This window comes from Myotis brandtii, unplaced genomic scaffold (assembly GCF_000412655.1).
Source record: "Myotis brandtii unplaced genomic scaffold, ASM41265v1 scaffold667, whole genome shotgun sequence".
Taxonomy (NCBI): domain Eukaryota; kingdom Metazoa; phylum Chordata; class Mammalia; order Chiroptera; family Vespertilionidae; genus Myotis; species Myotis brandtii.
In genome coordinates this window covers 329,366-353,863 of record NW_005370593.1, presented here as the reverse complement: position 1 = coordinate 353,863, position 24,498 = coordinate 329,366, and the positions used below count along the sequence as shown (strand labels likewise).

The 24,498-nt window shown below is 38.8% G+C and overlaps 1 protein-coding gene across 1 annotated transcript in view; it reads left to right on the top strand.

Moving 5' to 3' along the window:
• AKAP6 (A kinase (PRKA) anchor protein 6) overlaps positions 1 to 24,498 on the top strand; it is a 509,871-nt gene that overhangs the window by 473,778 nt on the left and 11,595 nt on the right. Inside the window, 1 exon segment of the mRNA XM_005880979.2 lies at positions 23,611 to 24,361. Within this exon segment, the coding sequence (XP_005881041.1) occupies positions 23,611 to 24,361 (751 nt within the window).

Below are 24,498 nucleotides of genomic sequence, written 5' to 3'. Positions count from 1 at the left end.
TGCACCGGTGGGGTCCCTAGGCCTGGCCTGTGCCCTCTTGCAATCTGGGACCCCTTGGGGGATGTCAGGGAGCCAGTTTTGGCCCAATCCTGCAGGCCAGGCCAAGGGACCCCACCGGTGCATGAATTCATGCACCCGGCCTCTAATATGTATGTATTTTCTTTGTTTAATTTCTTCCAGTTTCTCCCCCCCGCTCTGAGATCTCTCAGTCTGTTCCATGTATCTATGCCTCTGGATCTATTTTGTTCAGCAGTATATTTTCTTCATTAGATTTCACATATAAGTGAGATCATATGGTATTTGTCTGTCTCTGTCTGACTTATTTTACTTAGCTTAATAATCTCTAGGCACATACATGCTATCCTAAAAGGTAAGAGTTCCTTCTTTTTTACAGCTGGGTAATATTCCATTGTGTAAATTCCACAGCTTTTTTATCAACTCATCTACTGATGGGCACTTGGGCTGTTTCCAGATCTTGGTTATTGTTAACAACACTGCTATAAACAGAGGGATGCATATATTTTTTCTGATTGGTGTTTTGGGATTCTTAGGATATATTCCCAGAAGTGGGTTCTTTGGTTCAAAAGGAAGTTCCATTTTTAACTTTTTGAGGAAACTCCATACTGTTTTCTACACCATACTGTTTTCTACACCATTCTGCATTCTCACCAACAGTGTATGAGGGTTCCCTTTCCTCTACATCCTCACCAGCAGTTGTTGTTTGTTGATTTATTGGTGGTAGTCATTCTGACAGGTGTCAGGTGATACCTCATTATAGTTTTAATTTACTGATAATTAGTAACTTTGAGCATTTTTTCATATGTCTATTGGCCATTTTTATGTACTCTTTAGAGAAATGTCTATTCAGGTCCTTTGCCCATTTTTAAATTGGATTGTTTGTCTTCCTGGTGTTAAGGTATATAAGTTCTTTATATATTTTGGAAATTAACCTTTCATCATATGTATTATTGGTGAATATGTTCTCCCATTCAGTGAGTTCCCCTTTCATTTTGTTGATGGTGTATTTGGCTGTGTTTCTAGGAATTTTTCAATTTTTCCCAGGTTGTCCAGTTTGTCAGCATGTAGTTGTTCATAGTATTTTCTTACAATCCTTTGTATTTATGTGATATCAATTTGTACTTGCCCTTTTTCATTTCTGATTTTATAAATTTGGGTCCTCTCTCTTTGTTTCCTGGTGAGTCTTGTTAAAAGTTTATCAATCTTGTTTTTCTTTTCAAAGAACCAATTTTTTTTTCATTTATCTTTGTTAGTTTTTTTTTTTTTTTTTTTGTCTATATGTCATTTATTTCTATTCTTATCTTTATCATTTCCTTCTTTCTCCTTACTCTGGGCTTTTCTTGTTGTTCTCTTTCTAATTCTTTTAGTTGTAGGGTTAGATTGTTATTTGAGCCTTTCCTTGTTTCTTGAGTTAGGCCCATAATGCTATGAACTTCCCCCTCAGGACTGTTTTTCCTGTGTCCCATTGATTTTTGGTTGTTTTGTGTTCATTTACATTTTTTTTCAGGACGAATTTGATTTTTTCCCTTCATCTCATTGGTATCCTATTGATTGTTTAATAACATATGATTTAGCCTCCATGTGTTTGAATGTTTTTGAGTGTTTGTATTATAGTCGATTTCTAGTTTCATGCCATTGTGATCCAAGAAGATTCTTGCTATGATTTCAATTTTATTGAATTTCTTAAGACTTATTTTGTGTTCCAACATGTTGTCTATCTTTGAGAATGTTCCATGTGCACTTGAGAAGAATGTATATTCTAAAGCTTTGAGATGAAATGTTCTGTAAATATCAATTAAATCCATCTGATCTATTGCATTGTTTAAGGTCACTGTTTCCTTGTTGATTTTTTTGGGTGCGGGGGGGGCGGAGGTTAGACAATCTATCCAATGGTCAGTGGGGTGTTAAAGTCTCCTACTATCACTGTATTGCTGTCGACCTCTCCTCCAAGACTTTTTAAAAAAATACATTTAGATGCTTTTATACTGGGTGCATATATGTTTATCAAGGCTATATCCTCTTGTTGGATTGATCTCTTTATTATTATATAGTAACTTTCTTTGTCTCTTGTTATGGCCTTTGCTTTGAAGTCTATTTTGTCAGATATGAGTATTGCTACCCCAATTTTTTGTTTGTTTGTTTGTTTTCATTTGCATGGAAAATTCTTTTCCATCCCTTCACTTTCACCCTGTGTGAGTCTGATAGCATATATATGGGTTATGTTTTCTTATCCATTCAGCTACCCTATATCTTTTGATTGGAGCATTGAATCCATTTACATATAAGGATATTGATAGATAATTATTTATCACCATTTTTATTCTTTATGCTTATGTTCCTCTCTCTATATATTTCATCTTCATTCAGCAGTTACTTTAACATTTCTTGCAATGCTGGTTTGGTGGTAATACTTTTCATTAATTTGAAAACTTCATGCCATTTCTTTCTGGCCTATATGGTTTCTGTTGTGAAATCAGCTGACAGCCATATGGAAACTCATTTAAATAATTGACTATCTCTCTCTTGCTGCCTTAAAGATTCTCTCTTTGACATTAACATTTGCCATTTTAATTATGATCTGGTTTGGTGTGGGCCACTTTGGGTTTATCTTCATTGGGACTCTCTGTGCTTCCTGAACTTGTGTGACTTTTTCCTACACCAGGAAGCAGAAGCCACTGGAGCCATAAACTGGTAGCAACTCTTATTGTTTCCTCAAATAAGTTCTCTATCCTTTGCTCACTTTCTTCTCCTTTTAGTATCCCTATGATGTGGATATTGTTACATATTGGCCCAATGTTCCCTAAACCAGCAGTAGCCAACCAGTGGTCCGTGGACCACTGGTAGTCTGTGAGGTTCAAAAGGTTGGTGACCACTGACCTAAATTATCCTCATGCTTTTTAAAAACAAAATAAAACATATTTTTATTAATTTCAAAGAGAAAGGGAGAGGGAGAGGGAGGTAGAAACATCAATGTTGAGAGAGAATCATTGATAGGGCATATGCAGATGTAGAATTTGTTGGTGTTTATCCTGCTTCCTGGCTCAGAGACTTTGTGTCTGTCATTAATTTTAGAATATTCTCAGCCATTTCACTTTAAATATTTCTTGTCCTCAGTTCTCTCTTCCCTTTCTGGTATTCCAATTACACATATATTGTACCTTTTGATATTATCTCAATGTTCCTGGATGTTTCCTTCTTGTTTATCACCACCTTTTTTCTATCTGCATTTTAGTTTGAAAATTTTTATTGACCTATCTTTAAGTTGATCAGTTATTTCCTTGGCCATTTCCAGTCTATTGCTAAATACAGCAAAGGCATTCTTCACTAATTTTATAGATTTTAAAATTTTCTAACATTTTGTTTTGAATCATTCTTAGAGTCATCATCTCTCTGCCTACATTACCCATCTATTCTTACATGTTATTTACTTTTTTCACTAGAGCCCCTAATATATTAATTATAGTTACTTAAAATTTCTGTCTTTTAATCCCCAAATTTGTGTCATATCTGAGTCTGATTCTTACTTATTTTGTCTCTTCAGATTGTGTTTCTCTTGCATTTTAGCATGTCTTGTATTTGTTGTTGTTGTTGAAAGCTAGTCATGATGTATCAGGTAATCAGAATTGAGATAAATAGGACATTAGTGTGAAATTTTTACGTTAATCTATCCAGGAGTTGAATTGTATTTAATGTTTGCCATTACTGTAATTCTTTTATGCAGAACTTCAAATTCCTTTAGTGTCCTTGTTTTTGTCTCTTCTGTTACCTTTGTGATTTCCTAAGAATTCTTCCTCAGATACCTGCAAGTTATCTTTTAGCTTAAATACACTGTTATTATACTGGAACCCTATTAGTATAGTGGTAATAAGTAAGGGAGGATAAATATCTGATATTTTAAGATTGACTCTCAGTTTTAGTGGGCCTTTGCCCTTGGGCTGTGACCTTCAGAAATGTTTCTTAGTTATTCCAGCCCCTTAGATGAGATAAGAAGTCTAGAGGGTGTGAAGTCAGAGAAATACCCTTCTCCCAGGTGGGGTAGGCTCTCAAGAAATGTTTTGCCCTAAAAAGTAGGTTTTTGTTATGGAGACTGTCTGTGTATATTTCACAGTGGTTACACTTTCCCTCCCACTATCAGAATCACAGGGAATATTTCTTAGTATTTTACTGTGAGAACCTGCTGGTATCCTGGGTAGTAAAATCCAGCAAAATGTGGGGTCTCCATAAGACTATGGTCCCTAGAAGTTTTTCACTCTCAAACTGTCCACACGCAGCCTTCAGCAATTTATTAAATTTACTATTTAAGAGTTGCTACCAGTTTATGGCTCCAGTGGCTTCTGCTTCAGGTAAGTAGATCTCATCTGCGATTATCTGGACTGACTTATGACTACAGATTTCAGTTTGCCCTGCAGCTTAGTTCTCCCATGTGTCCAAGAAAAGTCATAGATACTCAGTTTGGTTAGCTTTTTCTTCTTTTGAAAACAGGAGCAGCAACTTCCAAAGTGCTTTACCTGTCAGAGCTAAAATCAGAAGTTCTCAGCACTGGTTGAAATGAAGGACTATAACCCGAGCTAGGGCTCCAGCGCTTAGTACTAGGTGCAGAAGAGGGCACACCTCATCCAAGACTGAAGGATATAAATCCAGGAAAAATCAAAGATGTAGGACCAGGGTCAAGCAGGGCTAAGTAACCAATTTTTAGGAAGCATCAATCCAAAAGGGCCTGGGCAATAGGTTGAAACCCAGACTGAACCAGAAGGGCTGGACCCGACTGATTCCTGAAAAAGTTGTCCTTTTAAATAGAGAATTTGAAGAAATGGAACTGTTAATGGTACAAGTGGATTGGGGCTGAAATATAGCTTCCCATTTCCGTTAGTAATTTTTGTGTGAAAAATTGATGAAAAGTCACACTCTCCTCTTTCTGTTCTCACTATCCTAATTCTAGTCTATTCCAATTGCCACAGCCTGATAGCTAGAGTAGACTTCTTGCTAGTGTGCTTATTTCCAAGTATCCCCTCCAGTCTACCCAGCATACCACTCCCTGTCGGGCTTCAATGACTGAAATATTGTTTTAATGATATTATCCCACTGAACAAGGATATATTGTAGCTCCCTTTTGCTTATAAATCAAAGCTAATAACTCTCCAAGCCTCCATAGGCTGGCTCCATATGACTACTGTCAACCTAAATAAGGAGGTAAACTGAGGCAAGCTCAAATGACCAGAAATTGAGTTTATTTTGGAATAGCAGAGGAATTGCAATTTGGAAATGCATGCTCTAACAAGCTACACGTGAGTTTGTTGAGGGTTTGGAATGGACTATATTTATGAGCAAGGATTGCAAAGAGGGAGAAGTCCACTCAGAGTCCAAGCAGTAAGTTCATTTTCTTGAGGATGGGGAGATTCTTAGCAAATGTTCATTGGTCAGGAGATAAGTCCTGGTCTTCTGTAAATCAGGCATTTATAAGAAATCAGTGTTTCAGTTCTTAAGCTCTCTACTGAGGGAGCATGATTCTCAATTTCATATCTTTTTCAGTTTTATTTTTGATTGAAATTCTTTCACACTACCTAAACCTTTTGCCTCAATAGTTGTTTATCCAGTTCTAAATATCCATAAAATAGGCAAAGGATGTAATCAAGTGATTTACAAAGTAATACATCCAAACGGTTATGAAACTTATGAATAAATGTCCAATCTAGCTAGTAATGAAAGAAATGTAAAGTAACAGTTTGTCAGTTGCTATTTTTTTTACCTATCAATAAGAGAGAAGATTAGCAACAAATCCCAGTGTTAGAAAGGTGAGACTAGGTTGCAAACTATCATAATTTTTAGCTATTTCTCAATAACTTAAAAAGTGTTCACACCCTCTGGCCTAGTAGTTATCCTCCAATTTACTCTCAGAAAATAATCTCAGCTATTTATATGAAGATGTTGGTCATGTTTTAGTTATAAAACCAAATATAATTGGAAACAGTAGGAATTTCTAATAACATTTAGTTTAAGTAAACATTTAAATATAATGATGAAACATTTAAAATCATTATAAAAACCATATCTTTGGGGGGGAGGTCAATCGGGGAAAAAGGAGACAGATGTAAAACTTTAGACAATTTTAAAAAATCATGTTTTTCAACTGCAGCACACTCCATCCTGCCTAAGGACCTGTTCCTTCTGCCTTCCCTACTCGCCCATACCTTGAGTTCCTGCCCCCAAATTCTAATCCTTCAGAAATCAGCTCAAGAGCTACTTCCTCAGACAAGCTTTTCTTGACCTTCTAGAGTAGATCAAGTTTACCTCTTTTATCTTACTAGAGGCCCGGTGCATGAAAATTTGTGCACTCTGGGAGGTCCCTCAGCCTGGCCGGTGCCCTCTCGCAGTGCAGGACCCCTCAGGGATGTCCAACTGATGGCTTAGGCCTGCTCCCCAGGGGATTGGGCCTAAGCTGGCAGTCAGACATCCCTCTGGCAGCCCAGGAGCCCTCGGGAGATATCCACCTGCTGGCTAAGGCCCACTCTGTTAGTTGAACATCATTAGCGCTGCCACAGAGGCCGGAGAGGCTCCCACCACTGCCGTTGCACTGGCCAGCCATAAGCCGGCTTCTGGCTGAGCGGCGCTACCCCTGTGGAAGCGCACTGACCACTAGGGTGCAGCTCCTGCATTGAGCGTCTGTCCCCTTGTGGTCAGTGCGTGTCATAGCGACTGGTCATTCCCTGTTGTTCCACTGTTAGGGTCAATTTGCATATTACCCTTTTATTATATAGGATTATATAGGTAGTCTCACCTGCCAGGTCCTAAAACTAAATGTTGTCTGTCTCATTCAGTAAATATGTGTTGAATAAATTTGCTGAATACATAATTAATTAATTAATTAATGAGGTTGTCTAAAAAGCTTATAGCTACTTGCTTTTTGTCTGCTCATTTATTTTTATTTTTATATCAGACTGCCATGAATGCAATCTTCATTGACCCACTTTTCTATCTTTTCATATGTTCATGGTTTTCACAACCACAGAAACCTCTAGTTACATTCATGTTGTTGTGTATAGCTGACCAGCCAGGAACTCTGAATCAGTTAGAGGTGAATTGAGATATTAAAAACCCTTATCCCTCGTGGAGTCTGTGGTGGGAGGGGAGGAAGGGGAATGCAGGGCGGGGCCTGTGAGGAGTCCAGGCCTTTGCCTCTGCAGTGAGTAACCTCCTCCTTCCTTCCCAGTATGCAAGTCTATATTAGCATTTTCTATATGTCACTTGAAAATGTTTGGGAAGCACTGGTCTAGAAATAACAGTAATATTAAACCTCTGATCATGAAACAATAGTTACATTTAAATTTTGATTGAAGGGAAAATATTTAAGTGGAAAATGCCAATGAGGTCAAATAATTTTCTTATCTTTTAGGAAGATGACATTAACTCTAATTTTCTTTTTCATTCAGGTCTAATATTTTAGGTCTATTTTTTTTAACTTGAATTGTATTTGTGATTTTTTTAAACATATAAGTGACTAAGTTTGCTGAATGTCAAAGAAAATATTCTATGTTTAGTCATACAAGGGGTTAAAATTGAAATACCAATATTGTAAAAGCTAATTTTTTACATGAAGGAGTGTAGGTCTAAAGTCTGATTAAGTAAATGTATTTTTTTGTTTGTTTGTTAATGCTCACCCAAGGATATTTTTCCATTGATTTTCAGAGAGAGAGTGGAAGGAAGGGGAAGAGACAAAGAGAGAGAAACATTGATGTGAGAGACACACATCGATTGGTTGCCTCCTGCTCCGCAGGGACCGGGGCGAGCCTGCAACTGAGGTATACGTGCCTTTGACCAGAAATGTACCTGAGACCCTTCAGTCTGCAGGCTGATGCTCTATCCACTGACCCAAACCAACTAGGGTTAAATCTATTTTAACTTAGCTTAAATATGCTTCCCATAGCCATAATACTATCCCTGTATTACTGTTAATTGTAGAAGTATTGGGTTCTGAATAGTTAACCTATTTGCAAAGACAGTGTGTTGTCTGATTTCAATGGGTCATGGAATTTGAAGGAACTGAGCACCCTTGAACACCTGCTATATGGACAGCATTGTTGTGAGGTTTGTCTACACAGAGGTAGTGCAGAACATGATCTTTACTCTCAAAGGATTTGCAATCTGTATGGAGTGAGAGTAAGAGAATATTGACATAGATGAGACAATAATTACTCCAAACGATGTGTGGGCTAAAAATGACAGCACCAATGACAAAACTAAATAAAAAGCTGCAAGAGAGTTGAGAGGTGAGTCTGTGCTCCATTTACCTTTATGTCTGACCAAGTCCTGGGCAGAATGATGTAGTAAATAAGGAATGAATGAATTAATGAACTAATCAACCAACAAACATAAATACTACATTGTTAGTTCCATCACTATTGTAAGAATCAAATGAGAGGGAAATCACTGAGGGCTAATTATTCAGAGAAATATTTATAGAGGAATTTAAGATAGAATTTTGAGAGTTTTGGTGAAGTCAATAGACACCAAATGCATTTATTCATTCAAAAAATATTTATTGAGCCTTGGCCAGTTGGCTCAATTTTTTGGACATAATCCTATATACCCAAAGGTTGCTGGTTCAATTCCCAGTCAGGGCACATCCCCAGGTATAGGCTCGATCCCTGGCAGGGAGCATGAAGGATGAAGCCAATCAAGGTTTCTCTCTCTGTCTCTCTCTGCTTTCCTCTCTCTCTCTCTCCCCAGCTTCCTAAAATTAAAAAAAATCATATATATTATATATACACACATATATGTGCATATATATATTTCCTACTGTGAACAGAGGCATGGTGACCTGAGTGAGCAGGGAATATTCATGAAGCAGTTACTATAGTGAAGGTCAGCTTTGGAGGAGCATTCAATTAAATTTCTGTCATTTTTATGTTACTAGATTATAGAATGCCTTAAAAGTCAGAATAATTTAGAAGAGAAAATAGCCACTGAAAGTTGCTTTTATTGTTTGTTTTGTTTAATGAGAGGAATAATACAGTGAAAGGATTTATTTTAGGAAGCTTGGTTTAATAGTGGTGTGTAGGATTATCCTGAACACACTGTCCCCTCTGTTTTTAAAAAGTCTAGGGCTACATTTTTTTATAAACTTTCATGGGGGTCTATGAGAATGTTTAGTTGCCCTTTTAATAACAAAGATTTCTAGTGTATCTCATCTACTTGTCTTGCTGCACTGTAATTTCATTTTTTTGAGTTTGAAGTTGTGGAAACAGAGAACTCTTTCATTATCCCAGTCATCATAACTTTACAAATGCTATAGAAAATAAGTCCCTATATAGACTTCTCCTCACCTGGTAAAATAACTCCAACTCTCTTGATCTTTTGCAAATAGTTTGTTTCTTCATTGTAAGGAACATGCCTTGTCAAGGGCAGGGGAAAAAAAGGAGAAACATGTAATACTTTTTGTAATAATTTAAGCAATAAATATATATATATAAAGGAACATGCCTTGACTATTAAACTTTAATGATATCGAACTAACTAGATTCTCCCATATGGCCTTGATTTCTTCCTTTGTTTTTATACTTATGCAAGAGTAGGCATAATGACAATTATAAAAATTAAGTGCTAGAAGCTCCCAAGATAATTCCATTTATAGAACCTTGAAGTTGTTGGCACACACACAAAATATATATAAAGGAACATGCCTTGACTATTAAACTTTAATGATATCGAACTAACTAGATTCTCCCATATGGCCTTGATTTCTTCCTTTGTTTTTATACTTATGCAAGAGTAGGCATAATGACAATTATAAAAATTAAGTGCTAGAAGCTCCCAAGATAATTCCATTTATAGAACCTTGAAGTTGTTGGCACACACACAAAATCAAATTTAAAAGTACTAAAATTATTTTATTTTATTTTGGTTTTAAATAGATACAGAGTCAGGATGGGCTACAGTGTCTGGATGAGGGCAGAGAGGTGTTAGAACAATTGAAGAGTTTCCTATAGATTCTGTGGCTCCCACAGTTCCTCCACTCCTGTTCTCCTTCCAAAACTGGTGCTAGAGGATAAGGAAGGTGGTGAATAGCACCTGAGAGGAAAGGCACCCAATGTCAACAGCCACTTTACTGTGGAACTGATTTCTTCAGGCTACTCTTTAGCATGTCCTGTGCTGGTTTCCTTACCCACCAGCTTCTCTAGGACCTGCCCTCTCTGTGATTACAAATGATTCTTTTTGCTAATTTAGTGGCTTTCCCTCACCTCTCATTCTTCTTATCTTCTCTGACTATGACACTCTTAACCACACACTACTTAAAAGTTTCCTTCTCTCAGCTTCCAGAATATTATACCAGTAGTCCTACCTGGGTTTTCCTCTGTTACCTTTGCTGGTTGCTCAGCCCTCCTTTGAAGGCACCCACATTGCTCTATCCCATTGACCATTGCTTCGTACCAATCAACAGTACTTATTTTTGCATGTAAAGAAAAGCCAAACTTGTCCAAGGCAGAATAAATAATTTTTGATTTGGTGGAAGATAAAATATCTTGCAGTCTCTTCTATCACCATCATCATTTGCTAAGTGTTACTTTCTTAGCTTTTCATATAGCTCTTGTCATCCCCAAAGACTAGAAAAGGAGTTACAGCAATAAATACCCAGAAAGATGTCCGATCCTCCCCAAGATACCATTGCATCTACCTTTGGACAAGAAAGGTCAATTGATTTTTGGCAATTAGCATGTGCAGGAATAAGGAAAGAGGATAAGTTAGCTAAGGACTCTAGGCAAGCTCTGCCACTGGGTGCTGTTTCCTGATGGAGCTTTAATGGGGTCAGATGGCCTGCTGGACTTCCCTTATAAGGATCCCATTCATGGTAAGTTGTCAGCTGAAATTATCAATGAGTTAGAAAGGGCTAGTTAGGAATTCAGATGTCTTGTATATTAGTTATTCCTGTGAGATCACTAACTCACCTCATCCAAGTTGATGCACATTAAAATTAGTTTAATTCACTAGACAAAAGCACAGAATATTAGGGGACCCAAAAATAGCCTGTGCCATTTTGCTCTCTTTTTTTCTTGTTTTACATTCTGAAAGAACGCACTTCAAATAAACAATTCCAATTTTCAAAAAAGCAATTCCTCCCTTCTTTTTCCTTTCTGAGTGGCACTCAGACGGTAGCAGTGGTAAAATAAACAACGATGTGTTGGATTTTGTTTCTCTTTGTCTATATGACATTTGTGTCATCACCGTAGCTCTAATCCATATTCAGGTCTTCATGTTTGGTGCGCAGTAATATGTAAATCACCCCGCCAGCTGCATGGAGCAGTGTTTGTTTATTCTGTTTCCTTTGGCACTGCACAGAACTGAATTTCTGCCAAAATGGGGCTGCTTCAGGGAGCACTCCTGCTCCAGGAGGAAGTTTTGAAAGGAAGTGCACATCGTAAGTCTTCACTCTGTGAAGCAGCAAAATCAAAACAAACTTTCTGTTTACTAAAATATCGGTATTATGAATGCAAAATAATGTGTTTGTTAAAATATAATGAGCAGGCTGCCCATCTCCAGGATGCTGGGTGTACGAGGGTGTTGGAAATGAGGACACAATCCTGAGAAAGCTGGTGCGTTTTGTTTTTTTTTCCCCTTGCAAAGAAAGTAGGTGAAATGAAAGACACAATCTAGAAGTTTAAGAGGAAAAGAAATATTTTAACATGCATATTCATCTCTGGAAACACATGGCATTTACATGTATTTAAATGTGGACAGCTGTGGCGTTTAAGTGTTAAAAAATTTCATTAATGATGCATAGAGCTATCTACTTCTGTTGGCAGGCCTTTCAGTCTTCAATCTGACACTTCCTTTTTTATCCAGCAAGCTAATTTCCCCTCTTTTGTGAGGAGTAACTGTTTTCACACTGCTGCTTACCCAGCAAGCCTCCTTATTGTTTCATGGTTAATTATCTTCTCCAGCCTCACCTTCCCAGCGAGGGGAGGGACCCTTCCTCCCCAGCACTAATGAAAGCTGAGTTTTATGGGTGCCCTGTGTAAATAAACACAAGTCTGATCAGTCAACATAATAAATGAGTTCCTAAAGTTTATGGAGTCACAGCTCATCTAGTGATTTTACTGAATAATGAGGAAAAATGATTAATCTGGTGGGAGGGGGACTTTAATTTTGAAGAAAAAAAAATGAAGGCTTTGTTGCCTAGGTATGGAACGTATCTGCAGACAAGCATAAGGGATCTCTATTTACCCAAGTATTCCTCATGCTCCCGAACAGCAGCAGGGATGGAGAATGTTGCACAAGGAGTGGGCTTGAAAAATACTGTTGATTGGTAGGAGGTGAGGTCACTTGGCATTTTATTTCCCGGATTATTGCTGTTCGTTAAGAAAAAGAAGCAGCCAAGCTGTATGTAATCACACTGTGCTACACTCTGCACTGACTGTAAGAAAAGCCCAGGTGAGTCACACGCTGACAGTGTCTAGTGCCTGGCGTAGGAAATTCAGCAGGTTTGGCCCAGGTTACTAGCTCTGCTGGCCAGGCAATGTCCTGCTTCCCTGGACTATAAACAGCATATTCTCTTAGTTGCCAGCACACGGACCCATATCTAAATAGTTTGGTGCTCCTAGTTATTTTTGGTTAGTTTACTTTGCAAAAGGATTTTAAAGGATTAGGTGATTCTCAGGTTCTAATATTGCTTTTTAAAATTTAAAACGAATTCACATTTTGAGCTCAAAATCTTCTAGAATATACTTTCCATTTCTTTGATTTGGGAACCTTAGATTGTTTTAAGGTCCTGACATTTAAAACAATCAAGAGGCCCCTTCATGAGAGCCTAGGACCACAGAGCTTCTATTCCAGTCAAGACCGAGTTGCTAAATCTAATGGGATCTCAGGATCCTTCGTGTTTTCCCTTGAGATCTCATAAAGTACCTCCCCCTCCAGGGATTCTACATTTTTAACAGGTCTAAGGACTCTAGGAATCAGAAGTATAAAATCTCTTGGAAACTTACTTCAAAGACATTTATTGCCTTCTAGGAAATAATCCTGAAATTTCAAGTAACTTACCAGCAAGTATATTTGCCAGTTATTTTTATGGAGACAGCAGTGACAGCTCAAGGGAGATGTGATCAAAATTTTGAGACTTACCAGTCCTCCCTAAGTCTAAAAGTAGTTATCGTTTAAAGAAGGCTATTAAGACAAAAATGCAAATCAAACTAAAGAAAATCAGATGGAGAAACAAGGGCTAAGTCACCTTAAGAAAACAAATCATAGCTGGCCTCCCTGCTAATCATCGTAAACCTTGTGTCAATCAGACGATAAACGGAGAAAAGCGAGACAAGTTTGTTTGAGTGGCATAGATGAGATGGAAAAGAGATTAAAGTGATACCTGCCATTTTTGGTGATTCTTAATTTGCTTATCCATGTTGGCCAATATCTGTTCATTTATTTTTTTGTTGGAATGGTGAGTTATAATCAGATTCTTAGAATTAAAAACCAAAATCCCCATTATCTGAGAGGACCAAACAAATAAGAACACAATGTTGGCTTTTAATGTGTACCTTGTTGAAAGTGAAAAGATGCACAATTCTCCCAAATAACAAGTACTGTGTGAAGGGCATGGATCCGGAATATGATGAAGTCTGTTTCGGGTTGCTGGGCTTGGCAGGCAGACCTCAGCTTGCTGGCAAAGCTCCCCCTGGGCATGAGGCTACCTCAGGATCCTGCCACAAATCTTGTGTTCATAAAATTCGGTCTGAAAATTGGGAACCCATGTCTATGTCACAGAATAGCCTATGTGTTAGTAAACTTCACTTGTTTATGGGACTGTTCACCTCCTCTATACTGTGTAGGTTTTAAAATGATAGGTTTTTATTAATGGAAGAGTCTTATCATAAAGCAGGGACAGTAGTCTACTTTTCCCCCTGGCAAAGATGAGGCAAAAATTACATCCTGAGGCACAAAATTCAAATGTTATGTCAACTCCTGACAGTCAAAAGGCAAACACCAAACAGCTAGAATAATGCCAGAAAAATGGGGCCAGCTGTTATCATTAGGGGGAAAATTATTTATGTAACTCGGCATATGGGTCTGTTAATGTCATCTAAATAGGTTTACCATGTGGTAGAATGCAGAAAATGCCACCATTTTATTTCCATTGGGCTTTTACATCTTTATTGAGGTTATTTTTTGTACTATTTTTTGTTTCAGTTCTACAAAATAATGAAGAGGTCAGATAAAGAAATTACGTTTGTTTAAAATCTCTTCCAAAGTTTTTTTTTAAATAATTCATTTTAAATAATACTAAGGTTATGTATTTCGAATCTATGAGGGAAAATTTCAGGGAAACAGAATAGTGACTAAGATGAGAAAAATAAACCAATTTTCCTATTCGGTCTATTCTGAGTATAATACAAATTTCAATATGTTTGCATATAAAGCAGTGGTCAAGATAAAATAATTTGTTCACCAATGGAAGTAGAGTATTTTTCTAGTTACTTCTAGTAAAACATTCAGAGTTGGGTGAGAAAGTAACTTTTCCCATGGCGGATGCTTAAGAAAGACAAATAATGATGTGTACAATAATTAACTTGTTTAAGGAAAACATAGCTTGACAGGAGGCATTCATCTGTTGCCACCTACCTTTAATACTGCAAACAAGGAGGTGAATACACCTAAGAGTTATTTAGAAATTATGACAGGATTTAAATGTATTTAATTTATTGTCCCAAACATATTAGCTCTTAATCAAAATATCTGACTTCTTTGGGTCAGAACTTCTAGTGAAACTGAAATTATAGTAAGGGGTGAAAGAAGGGCTTATATTTTATGTATCCTTTCTTCTACAGAATTCCTTCTTACAGTTTCACAATCACCCTCTTTATAGAGCCTTAAAGTTGTTGGCATACACACAAAATCAAATTTAAAAGTACTAAAAATTGTTTTATTTTATTTTGGTTTTAAATAGATACAGAGTCAGAATGGGCTTCAGTGTCTGGAGTTGAGGGCAGAGGTGTTAGAACAATTGAAGAGTTTCCTATAGATTCTGTGGCTCCCACAGTTCCTCCACTCCTGTTCTCCTTCCAAAACTGGTGCTAGAGGATAAGGAAGGTGGTGAATAGCACCTGAGAGGAAAGGCACCCAATGTCAACAGCCACTTTACTGTGGAACTGATTTCTTCAGGCTACTCTTTAGCATGTCCTGTGCTGGTTTCCTTACCCACCAGCTTCTCTAGGACCTGCCCTCTCTGTGATTACAAATGATTCTTTTTGCTAATTTAGTGGCTTTCCCTCACCTCTCATTCTTCTTATCTTCTCTGACTATGACACTCTTAACCACACACTACTTAAAAGTTTCCTTCTCTCAGCTTCCAGAATATTATACCAGTAGTCCTACCTGGGTTTTCCTCTTACCTTTGCTGGTTGCTCAGCCCTCCTTGGAAGGCACCCACAAGGCTCTATCCCATTGACCATTGCTTTTTACTGTTCCCTCTTCTTGCAATGTTCCCCTTCCGGAACACTTTCTCTGAATTTCTTTCTTCCCTCTGTGTTGCCTACATACCCTTCAAAATAATGGACAATTAGACCTCATGTGGCTAAACTCAGGGCAGGAAAGTCTGTAGGATGAGAAGAGGCAAAGCAAAACTGTGGGACATCCTGTCACTGAACAGTCAGCTGAAATGGATCCCATAAGGAGGCTTGGAATCAAGGTAATCAAAGTCAGAGAAAATGTCAAGAAAAATGGACTTAAATGCTACAGATGAGTCAAGTAAAATAAGACCAAAGTAGAACTAGTTGGTTCGGCTCAATGGATAGAGTGTTGGCCCACAGACTGAAGGGTGCTGGGTTTGATTCTTGTCAAGGGCACATACCTTGGTTGCAGGCTTAGTTCCTAGCCCTTGTCCAGCTTTTATGGGAGGCAACCAATCGATATGTCTCACTCAATTCGATGTTTCTCTCTGTGTCTCTCCATCTCCCTTACACTTTCTCTAAAACATCAAGGGAAAAAATATTCCTCAGGTGAGGATTAACAACTAAAAAACCCAAAATAGACTCAATTGGATTGGGCTATCAGAAAGTCACACTGGTGATCCTATCAGAGGGTTCAGCAAAAAGGGTTCTATTAATCACACTCCTTGTTTCTCCTTAGAAGAGACTATTGCATCAAAATGAATGAAGTTGAACTAAGAGAAGAAATATGCTTTTCTTTAGCATTTCTGAGAATGTGAGCATGCATTCAGACCAAACAAAGAAGCCTGTAATAAAAAAATTATCTTTATTGATAATATATGCAAAATAATATAAATAAATTTAGAAATATTATCTGTTGTAATATTTTTATTAAGCAAGGTTTCCAATAGATGTTTGATGGTGTTACAGGCTCTGAAACTCAGCAGGAATGAGGACTCCTGTTAACCTGGTGTATTCTTTTTTAATTGATATGAAATGAACATAACATAAAATTAATCATTTTAAAGTGAGCAATTTAGTGGCATTTAGTACATTTACAATGTTGTAAAACTATCACTTCTATCTAGTGTGAAAACAATTTTATCACTCCAAAAGGAAACTCCACACCTATTAAGCAATTTTTTTCCTACTCTCCCTTCCCCAAGCCCCTGTGACCACCAATTTTCATTCTGTCTCTGTGAATTTATCTAGTCTGGATATTTTATATAAATGAAACCATACAATAAGGTTGACTCTTAAATACACATATTTGAACTGCATGGGTCTACCTATACATGGATTTTTTTCAGTAAATACTATAAATGTATTTTTCCTTTCTTATAATTTCTTATTAACGTTTTCTCTAGCTTACTTTATTTTAAGAATACAGTTATATATATATGGTGTTAATTCACTCTATATGTTATCATTAAGGCCTCCTATCAATAGTAGGTTATTAGTAAAGTTGGGGGGAGTAAAATGTTATATGATTTTTGGCTGTTCAAAAGTCAACTGTATATGATTTTTTTGTGTGTGTCTGGCTTCTTTCACTGAGTGATGTTTCTGAGGCTACTATCTGTTATAATTGAGAGGTAGCACCAGCTAGAAAGTCAGAAATTCTCTGGGTGGCTTTGCTATGGCAGAGTTTAACCTCCAGGCCTTCCCCAGATTTCTCCAACAGCTCACAAGACCATGAACGGTCTGTATTCCTTCAATTTACCCAGTTCAGATTTGTTGAGAACATTCTTTCTGCCAGACACTATTTTAGGTGCTGAGCTCTAGTGGAGATAGGACAGAAAGGGCCCCATGGAGTATAGATCTGGGAGGAAAACCCCTACTTCCCAATATGACTCTCTTTTGTCTCTGGTCCCTGTTGAGAACTAAGGCAATTTTTGCTATTGTAAGACTTACTTTTAAAATTGTTATAGAAGTTACCAGATGGCAGGAAGACAAAAAAAAAAAATCCAGGCACTGGGAAGATCAGGAAATGCACTTTAATTGCAGGGGCACCAGTGCTATGACTCAGGGGAATCAGTTTCCCAAATCTGAGCACTGAATGCAGGGCGGGGTGGGGGGGGTGGAGGGAGTTTCCCTTTTATCCCCTTAGTTTCTTTGTCTTCCAAATATGGACCGGGATTCTGGACTTTTCACGAGCTTTTGCAGCCCTTGTAATGGTAGTAAGGGGGGAAGTGAGACAGCTACCAAGACCCCATCTGTTGCTGGCAGTCAGACCCAGTTGTGGGGCTGTGTATGGTTTATAGCTCCTGTTGAGATAAGCATTCAGGGAAATAGGTTTTGCAAGGCTAGCTAGGACACAAGCCGAAAGGGGGTTGGGGCTAGCAGGCATATGCGTCAGAATGCAGGTTGGGGGGGGGGGGGTTTCAAGCTGCCTTCACATAACATCTCATGGATTTTTTATTTTTGACTATTTCAGAAATATCTGTGTAATCAAGACTAGGAAATATGTCCTCATTGGTAATCATTTTCGTGATATTTGTGAGATAACTTGGGATTTAGTCTGTTTTGAGTTTCTGATCAGCTTCATTATTGAAAAAGAGCGTTCATTGGAAGAATTTTTGATCATTGATGTCAGATAGACTTTTAAAGGGTTTTCTGGGCTGAGACAAGTAATTTTAACATTATTATCAATCTGATAGATAGTGAGCAGCATTTTCTGTAATGAGTCCGTTGTGATAGAATTTCACAGATAATAGACTTGCCTTTAAAAAAAAAAGATTATTTTCAGGAAATAGAAAGGCCTAGTGCCATGGGCCTTACTGAGGACTGGGCAGGTGTCCTTTCTCATCTGGTTATTCCTGAGGGATAAGCCGAGTCAAAACAGGCAAAGACAAACCTACACCCCACTTATAGTACAATGGGAGAAAGTAAGGGTACGAAAGAGATTAGTCAACCAACCAACAGTTGTAATGCAAACATTGTTACCGTTATTTAACTGTTAGCCATACTATTGTACCATCGTCCTCTCACTTCAGCACAGGAAATACATGCTGATAGCTGCCAGCCATCATACCCCTGCTGGGTGCCAGGCCTCCCCACAGGACTTTACAAACATTTTCTAATTTAAAGCTCCCAATGGTATCTAAGGTAGACACAATGTCCTGTGATTAGATGGAACTGAAACATATACTAGTAGATGGTAAATAACTTGTCCAGGATCACAGAGCTAGCATGTGAGAGCGGGGATCCAGGATTCAAACCCAGATCTGTTTGTGTTTTTGGCCCAAATCCCCAAATAGTTGATAGTGATCATTGCTCTTTACCCTATTTATTTTTTAACCTATATATTTTTTTCTTGCTAAATCTGAGTCAATTCTTTGCTCAACAAGAGACAGAGTAATACAAACTCAAAGTTTTCATAAAAGTTATATTTCCATTTTCTGAAAACTAGCTGGTTGTTATGGTTGTTGATGTTTTTTAAATTTCTACGTAAGTCTAATTTAGGAAAGTAAGTATGCATCTAATATTCAGGCACTTTGGTTTTAGGTTTGGAGGTGGGTGCTAGGGAAAATATTGCATCAAAAAATTAGAGTGAATATACGAAGGTTGGAATCTCCCCTCATTCCCATTGATTCCCTGACTTTGATATATACATGATTTTCTCCCTCCTGCTCTTCGCCCCCTCAAACTGTGGGTCTGCTTTATTCCTTAGGGTAACTATACATACTTTATTCAGTTACATTCAAACTGTTTATGTTTTTATTATTTGTTTTTGTTGTATTCTGCTTTTCTACAGATAAATCTCTTCTCCCAGAGCTTTGCAAGTGATATTACTCAATAAACTCCTGGATTTAGAATAAACAGGAATGCAAATTGCAAGTCCTCCTATGGTTCTTTCATTCTGAGCACCAAACATTTGAGTGGAGTCACAAAAAGAACATCCTGCTCATTTTGTGATTCTTTAGATTTTCAAAAGATGCAACTTTTTAAAGAAAATTAAAGGAATCTGGATGTAGTTGTATCAAATCAGTTGAGTTGTTTTATAGAATGCCAGCTTCCTTCATCTCCACTGTTTAGCTGCCAATGTATGTCTTATCTCTTATAAAAGTTCACCTTTTAACCTAAAATTTTAAGAAAATACTAGAAATGCAATCGTGGGAGACCTAACTCAATTAAAAATATACAAGTACAGAAGGAAGTTAATTTGGATATGTATTACTTGCTGCAGTTGGAATCTTGATTCTTTCCTCCTGGTCCTCCTCCTCTTCTTCTTCTTCATCATCATCATTTCTCCAGCCACTTTTAGTTACTTTCTTTAGTATATATTGTGCTAATATAAATAACCTGCTTCCAAGAATAATTCTAGTCATTTCTTGAGCAGATCTGTGAGTGTGTGTGTGTCTGTGTGTGTGTGTGTGTGTGTAATTACTTATATAAAGCCCTTGGGCTAGGCCAACATTCTGCACCAGTGAAACAAGGTTATGAATGAAAGACCCTTGCACAAATTAATTTAATTCAGAATTACCTCTGGAATTGCTGACTCTATATTGAAACTGCATGTAATACTTACCTTACCAGTCTTTTGGATTCAGTCAGATATTCTCAGATTTTGTCTACATCCATTTTTTTTTCTATGTGGGGATAAGAAAAGGGAGGTGAGTTACCCTCACTCCACCCCCATTCCTTGGGAACCCAGGCAGCCTGACCACACAGCTCCCCAGCTCATCCAATTTTGATTTATCACTTTACCAAGATAGGAACACACGTGTGTGTGTGTGTGTGTGTGTGTGTGTATGTGTTAAAGTATCAGACAATTCCTCTAGAAAAATAACAACAAAAATGCTTAGTTAGCTTGAACATTATTGACTGTGTTTGGGCTAGCTTCAAAGAAAACATTCAACTAAATAATTTTCCTACCAGTTATATTACTCGATTCATATGTCCCTTTTTCAAATACAACTTTTTAGTTATATAAATATTCTAATGTCTTTCCTCTTGGAAACATTCCCCATGGTTTTGCCCCCAGGGTATGTTTTATGTTTGAGGATTAAATCTTGAGGAAATGGAGATCTTTATTGAAAATGTTGACATAATTTAATCCACAAGAGAAAAGAATGAATGAGAGCAGAGTGAGTAGTGCTTTTTTAATATGGAAAGTTTAAAGACTAAAGTGAACGATTTATGAACAGAGCTTGTCAGATATCACTGGAATTGACATACAAAAAAAATTCAGAAATTATAGTAAATTTATGAGATTTATAGAAGAGAATTAAGAACGGGAAAAGAAAATATTATATCCAGAAGTTTAATTATTTTCTGTGAAAATTTTCCACTCCAATCACTTTATTGAACAAAGGACTTGTTCTTTTAGGCACTGCTGTAAGTTTTATACTTTCTTAGGTTTGCATTTGTAAAGCCAATAAGGCAGCATTTGTCAGAAAATGACTGTGTCATGGAAGATGAGTCCGAGTCTCCGGCCGGCACCACTTGGGCTGAGCTCCTGGCACGTGTCCAGGTGGCACAATTCCTGCAGCCGTGTGAGCCCCCTGGGTGTGGGACTCGCATGGAAAATCTGTGCTGCTAAATGTTCCTTCGAGTCAACCAGAGACTTACAAGGAGAGCTCCTTTGAAAGACTAGTTCAGTTATTTATTAGCACTCTCAGAGTATAGTGTCAGCCAAGATAGTATTTGAAATTAATATACTATTTGATTAGACTGATTGATTGTTCCTGCAGCTGAAGATTTTAACATTCATTAGCCATCCTAGCCAGTCATTAGTATTGCCGTTATCAGCAAGCGAAGAATAAACAGAAATTCTAATAAAAATTCATCACAGCGAATGGACTCCATACCTAAGTGAGTGTGATGAGTGCGGTGGGCTAGATTAACTGCTGTAGCATTGGCAGCGGGAAAGATTTCTGTAATAAAATTTAAAAATATCCCTTAATTAATGTTTACTTTGTAACTGGACTCTTTTAAACTTAAGTAGGCTATACAGATAATCTCTTACATATCCAGTATAATAAAGTGCTAATGGGTGTTTTATACTTCATGTGTCTGTGTGGTATCCCCTAACTATTAGTTTCAAGAGGATTGAGGACTTAGGAAAGTTTTGTTAATGTTTTGCTGTGAGGCCTTTTCCCACTCTGAGGAGCAGAGCATTTGGCCCATTTTTTTCAACCAAGTTGGTAGAGTAAATCTGAATTGTAATGCAAATGTGCTGACCTGTTATACTGCCTGACACCTCCCTTTACCTACCCCAGTGGTCGGCAAACTCATTAGTCAACAGAGCCAAATATCAATAGTACAGCGATTGACATTTCTTTTGAGAGCCAATTTTTTTAAACTTAAACTATATAGGTAGGTACACTGTTATTAACCTACCTACATAGTTTAAGTACTGTTGATATTTGGCGCGTCCCCCCCCAAGCTGCTTATCCCGCGCCCCTCCTGTGCCGAGTCTCCTGTCACCTGCCCAACGGACCTACACCCCCCACTTCTTCTAACGCCATTTCTTCAAAATAGGCTCGCCCAGGCCGAAAACCGACTTCTGCACATGGGCCACAAAGTTTCAATCGCACTGTACGTGCGCGCCTGCACGTGGTATTTTGTGGAAGAGCCACACTCAAGGGGCCAAAGAGCCGCATGTGGCTCGTGAGCCGCGGTTTGCCGACCACTGACCTACCCTGTCATGAATCCCCTGTGGTTTTAAGAGCAAATGGAAAGGAGCATGAGGAGGAGAGAAGGAGGTAGGCAGGGAGAACCCTTTATGAATTGACTCCAGGCCACTCCAGAGCAAGTGTGTGCGCACTGAGAATTATAACTACCTGTACTGACTCCCCCTCAGCCCTTCACATGCAGTAGCTCATTTGGTGCTCAGAACTATATCTTGAAAGAAGGTGCCAGCCCCCTTTAAAAAGGGATGTGAGGAGACTGGTGCTCAGATAATAGGTTAGCAACCTGCCCACGGCCATGCAGATCTGCAACAAAATCAGCACCTCGGCCTCTCCGCACAGTGCCAGAGCCACGCTCACCTGCCTGGCTACCTGCACAAGCACAAGCTGAACTGCCAAGTTCTGTTTGAGTTTCTGTCTGTCATTGAACCTCTCAGGGCCTGCAGCACCTGTCTCACCTCCCTTGGCTCTGGCATGAATCCAGACAGCTGGACAGAAAGTGAGGATGGTGAAGGCTTCAGGACAGAGTCTAAGAGCCAGTTCAGGGACTACTGTGTCCCAGAATGTGTCAAGCTCTACCTAAACAGGGTTAAAACCAGGAAGTCCAAGCCAAGATGCAGGGTCCAGCTGTGCAGGCAGAGAACAGCATAAGAGACTCTGGGCGACTGCATCTTTGGGAGTCAGGAAAGTCTCCAGGTGGTTGTTATTCTAGGGCTGGAGGAGGGCTGGAGGGGAGGTTCCTGCCTGTAAGAAATAGGAACGGGACTGAACATAGGGAAAAAAAGTCAACAAGGACCAAAGCGGAATCTCTGCCAGAGAGAGAGGCGGGGAAGAGAGGACTGAGAGAACTGGTATTAAGGCACTGCCCTCGGGATCCAGGAAGATGGGGGTGAGGAAACCAGCCCAGTGTTGCTCATCTTGGGTCTGATTGGGAGCAGGGCCAAATTCTAAGGAGGTGTTGCCCTGAAAGGGAAGGTTGGGGGGAAGGAAGACACGCCAGAGCCTCTGGAACATGAATGGCTCCACAGGTGGCTACGACTTGATTCTATTTCCCAGGCAAAACCTGCTTCCAGTGGAGAACCCAGGAACAGAGGCCAGAGGGCTGCACCCTGAGTGGCTGCAGAGAGGCCTGCAGATGGACTGCAGAACTGAGACAGCATCAGAGCAAGCACGCCTCCCGAGGCCATGTCAAAGGCTCTACTCCTTTTAACCTTCTTTTACCCGACAGTTTTATCCTCACACAATCCAAGGTTAAAAATGAAGAAGAATCAATAGGGAATGGTTAATTCCATAAATTACAACTTGACTATAATAATCTTACATTTTAATCTATGTTATTGCCTCCAGTGACAAATTACTATTGATAGAACAGCCTATTTCAATAATTTTGGATGTTATTCCAGAGAGGAATAGAGCTGATAATTATGCTATCTTTCAAATCTATGCTTGGAGCAAATTTCTTTCTTGACTCTTCTAAGAGATTCTGAATGGATAAAATGTTCATGTTTATGTTTCCTAATTCTTCTTCCTTTCCTCTCCCTGCACAGGAGACTCTGAATGTGATTGATCCTGGCTTGATGGACCTAACTGGGACCAGCGAGGATGCCCTGGAATGGGATGAAACTGATATAAGTAACAAGTTAATTAGTTTGAATGAAGACTCAAATGACCTCAATCAAGAACCCCAACCTGTCATGCCTTCCTCAAAACCTGAAGAGACAGGTAGTGAGGACCCTGGCTATGAAGAAGAGGCAGGTGACCGTGGGGGATCTCAGAAAGCCTCAAGTATTACTGCCCCCTCTAGTCCCCACATTTACCAAGTATACAGCCTCCACAATGTGGAACTCTATGATGACAACCACATGCCATTCCTGAAAAACAATCCAATGCTCACCAGCATGACACAGCCTAGTGTTTTGACAAAGAGTCTTAGTAAAGACTCCTCATTCTCATCCACCAAATCTTTGCCAGATCTACTAGGGGGTTCCAATTTGGTGAAGCCCTGCCCGTGCCACGGAGGAGACATGAGCCAGAATTCAGGCAGTGAGAGTGGAATAGTCAGTGAAGGAGACACTGACACCACCACCAACTCTGAAATGTGTTTGTTCAATATGGTAGATGGGTCCCCTAGTAACCCTGAACCTGAACATCTGGAACCACAAATGGGAGATGCCATTAACATGTTAAAGCAAAAATTTAAAGATGAGGAGGAAGCCATTAAGCTTCCAAATGGCTCTCAGTCATCCATTTCACCAGTGGGTTGTGTAAATGGAAAAGCTGGAGATTTACACAAGGGGGGCTGGGGGATCCCCCCCCCCCGCCAGTGCACAAATTTCTGTGCACCGGGCCTCTAGTTATGTATAACAGGATAGTGTAAAAAATAAGTTATGAAATTTTTATTAAAACGTTTCTTAAATACCGTTATATTGGCTGAG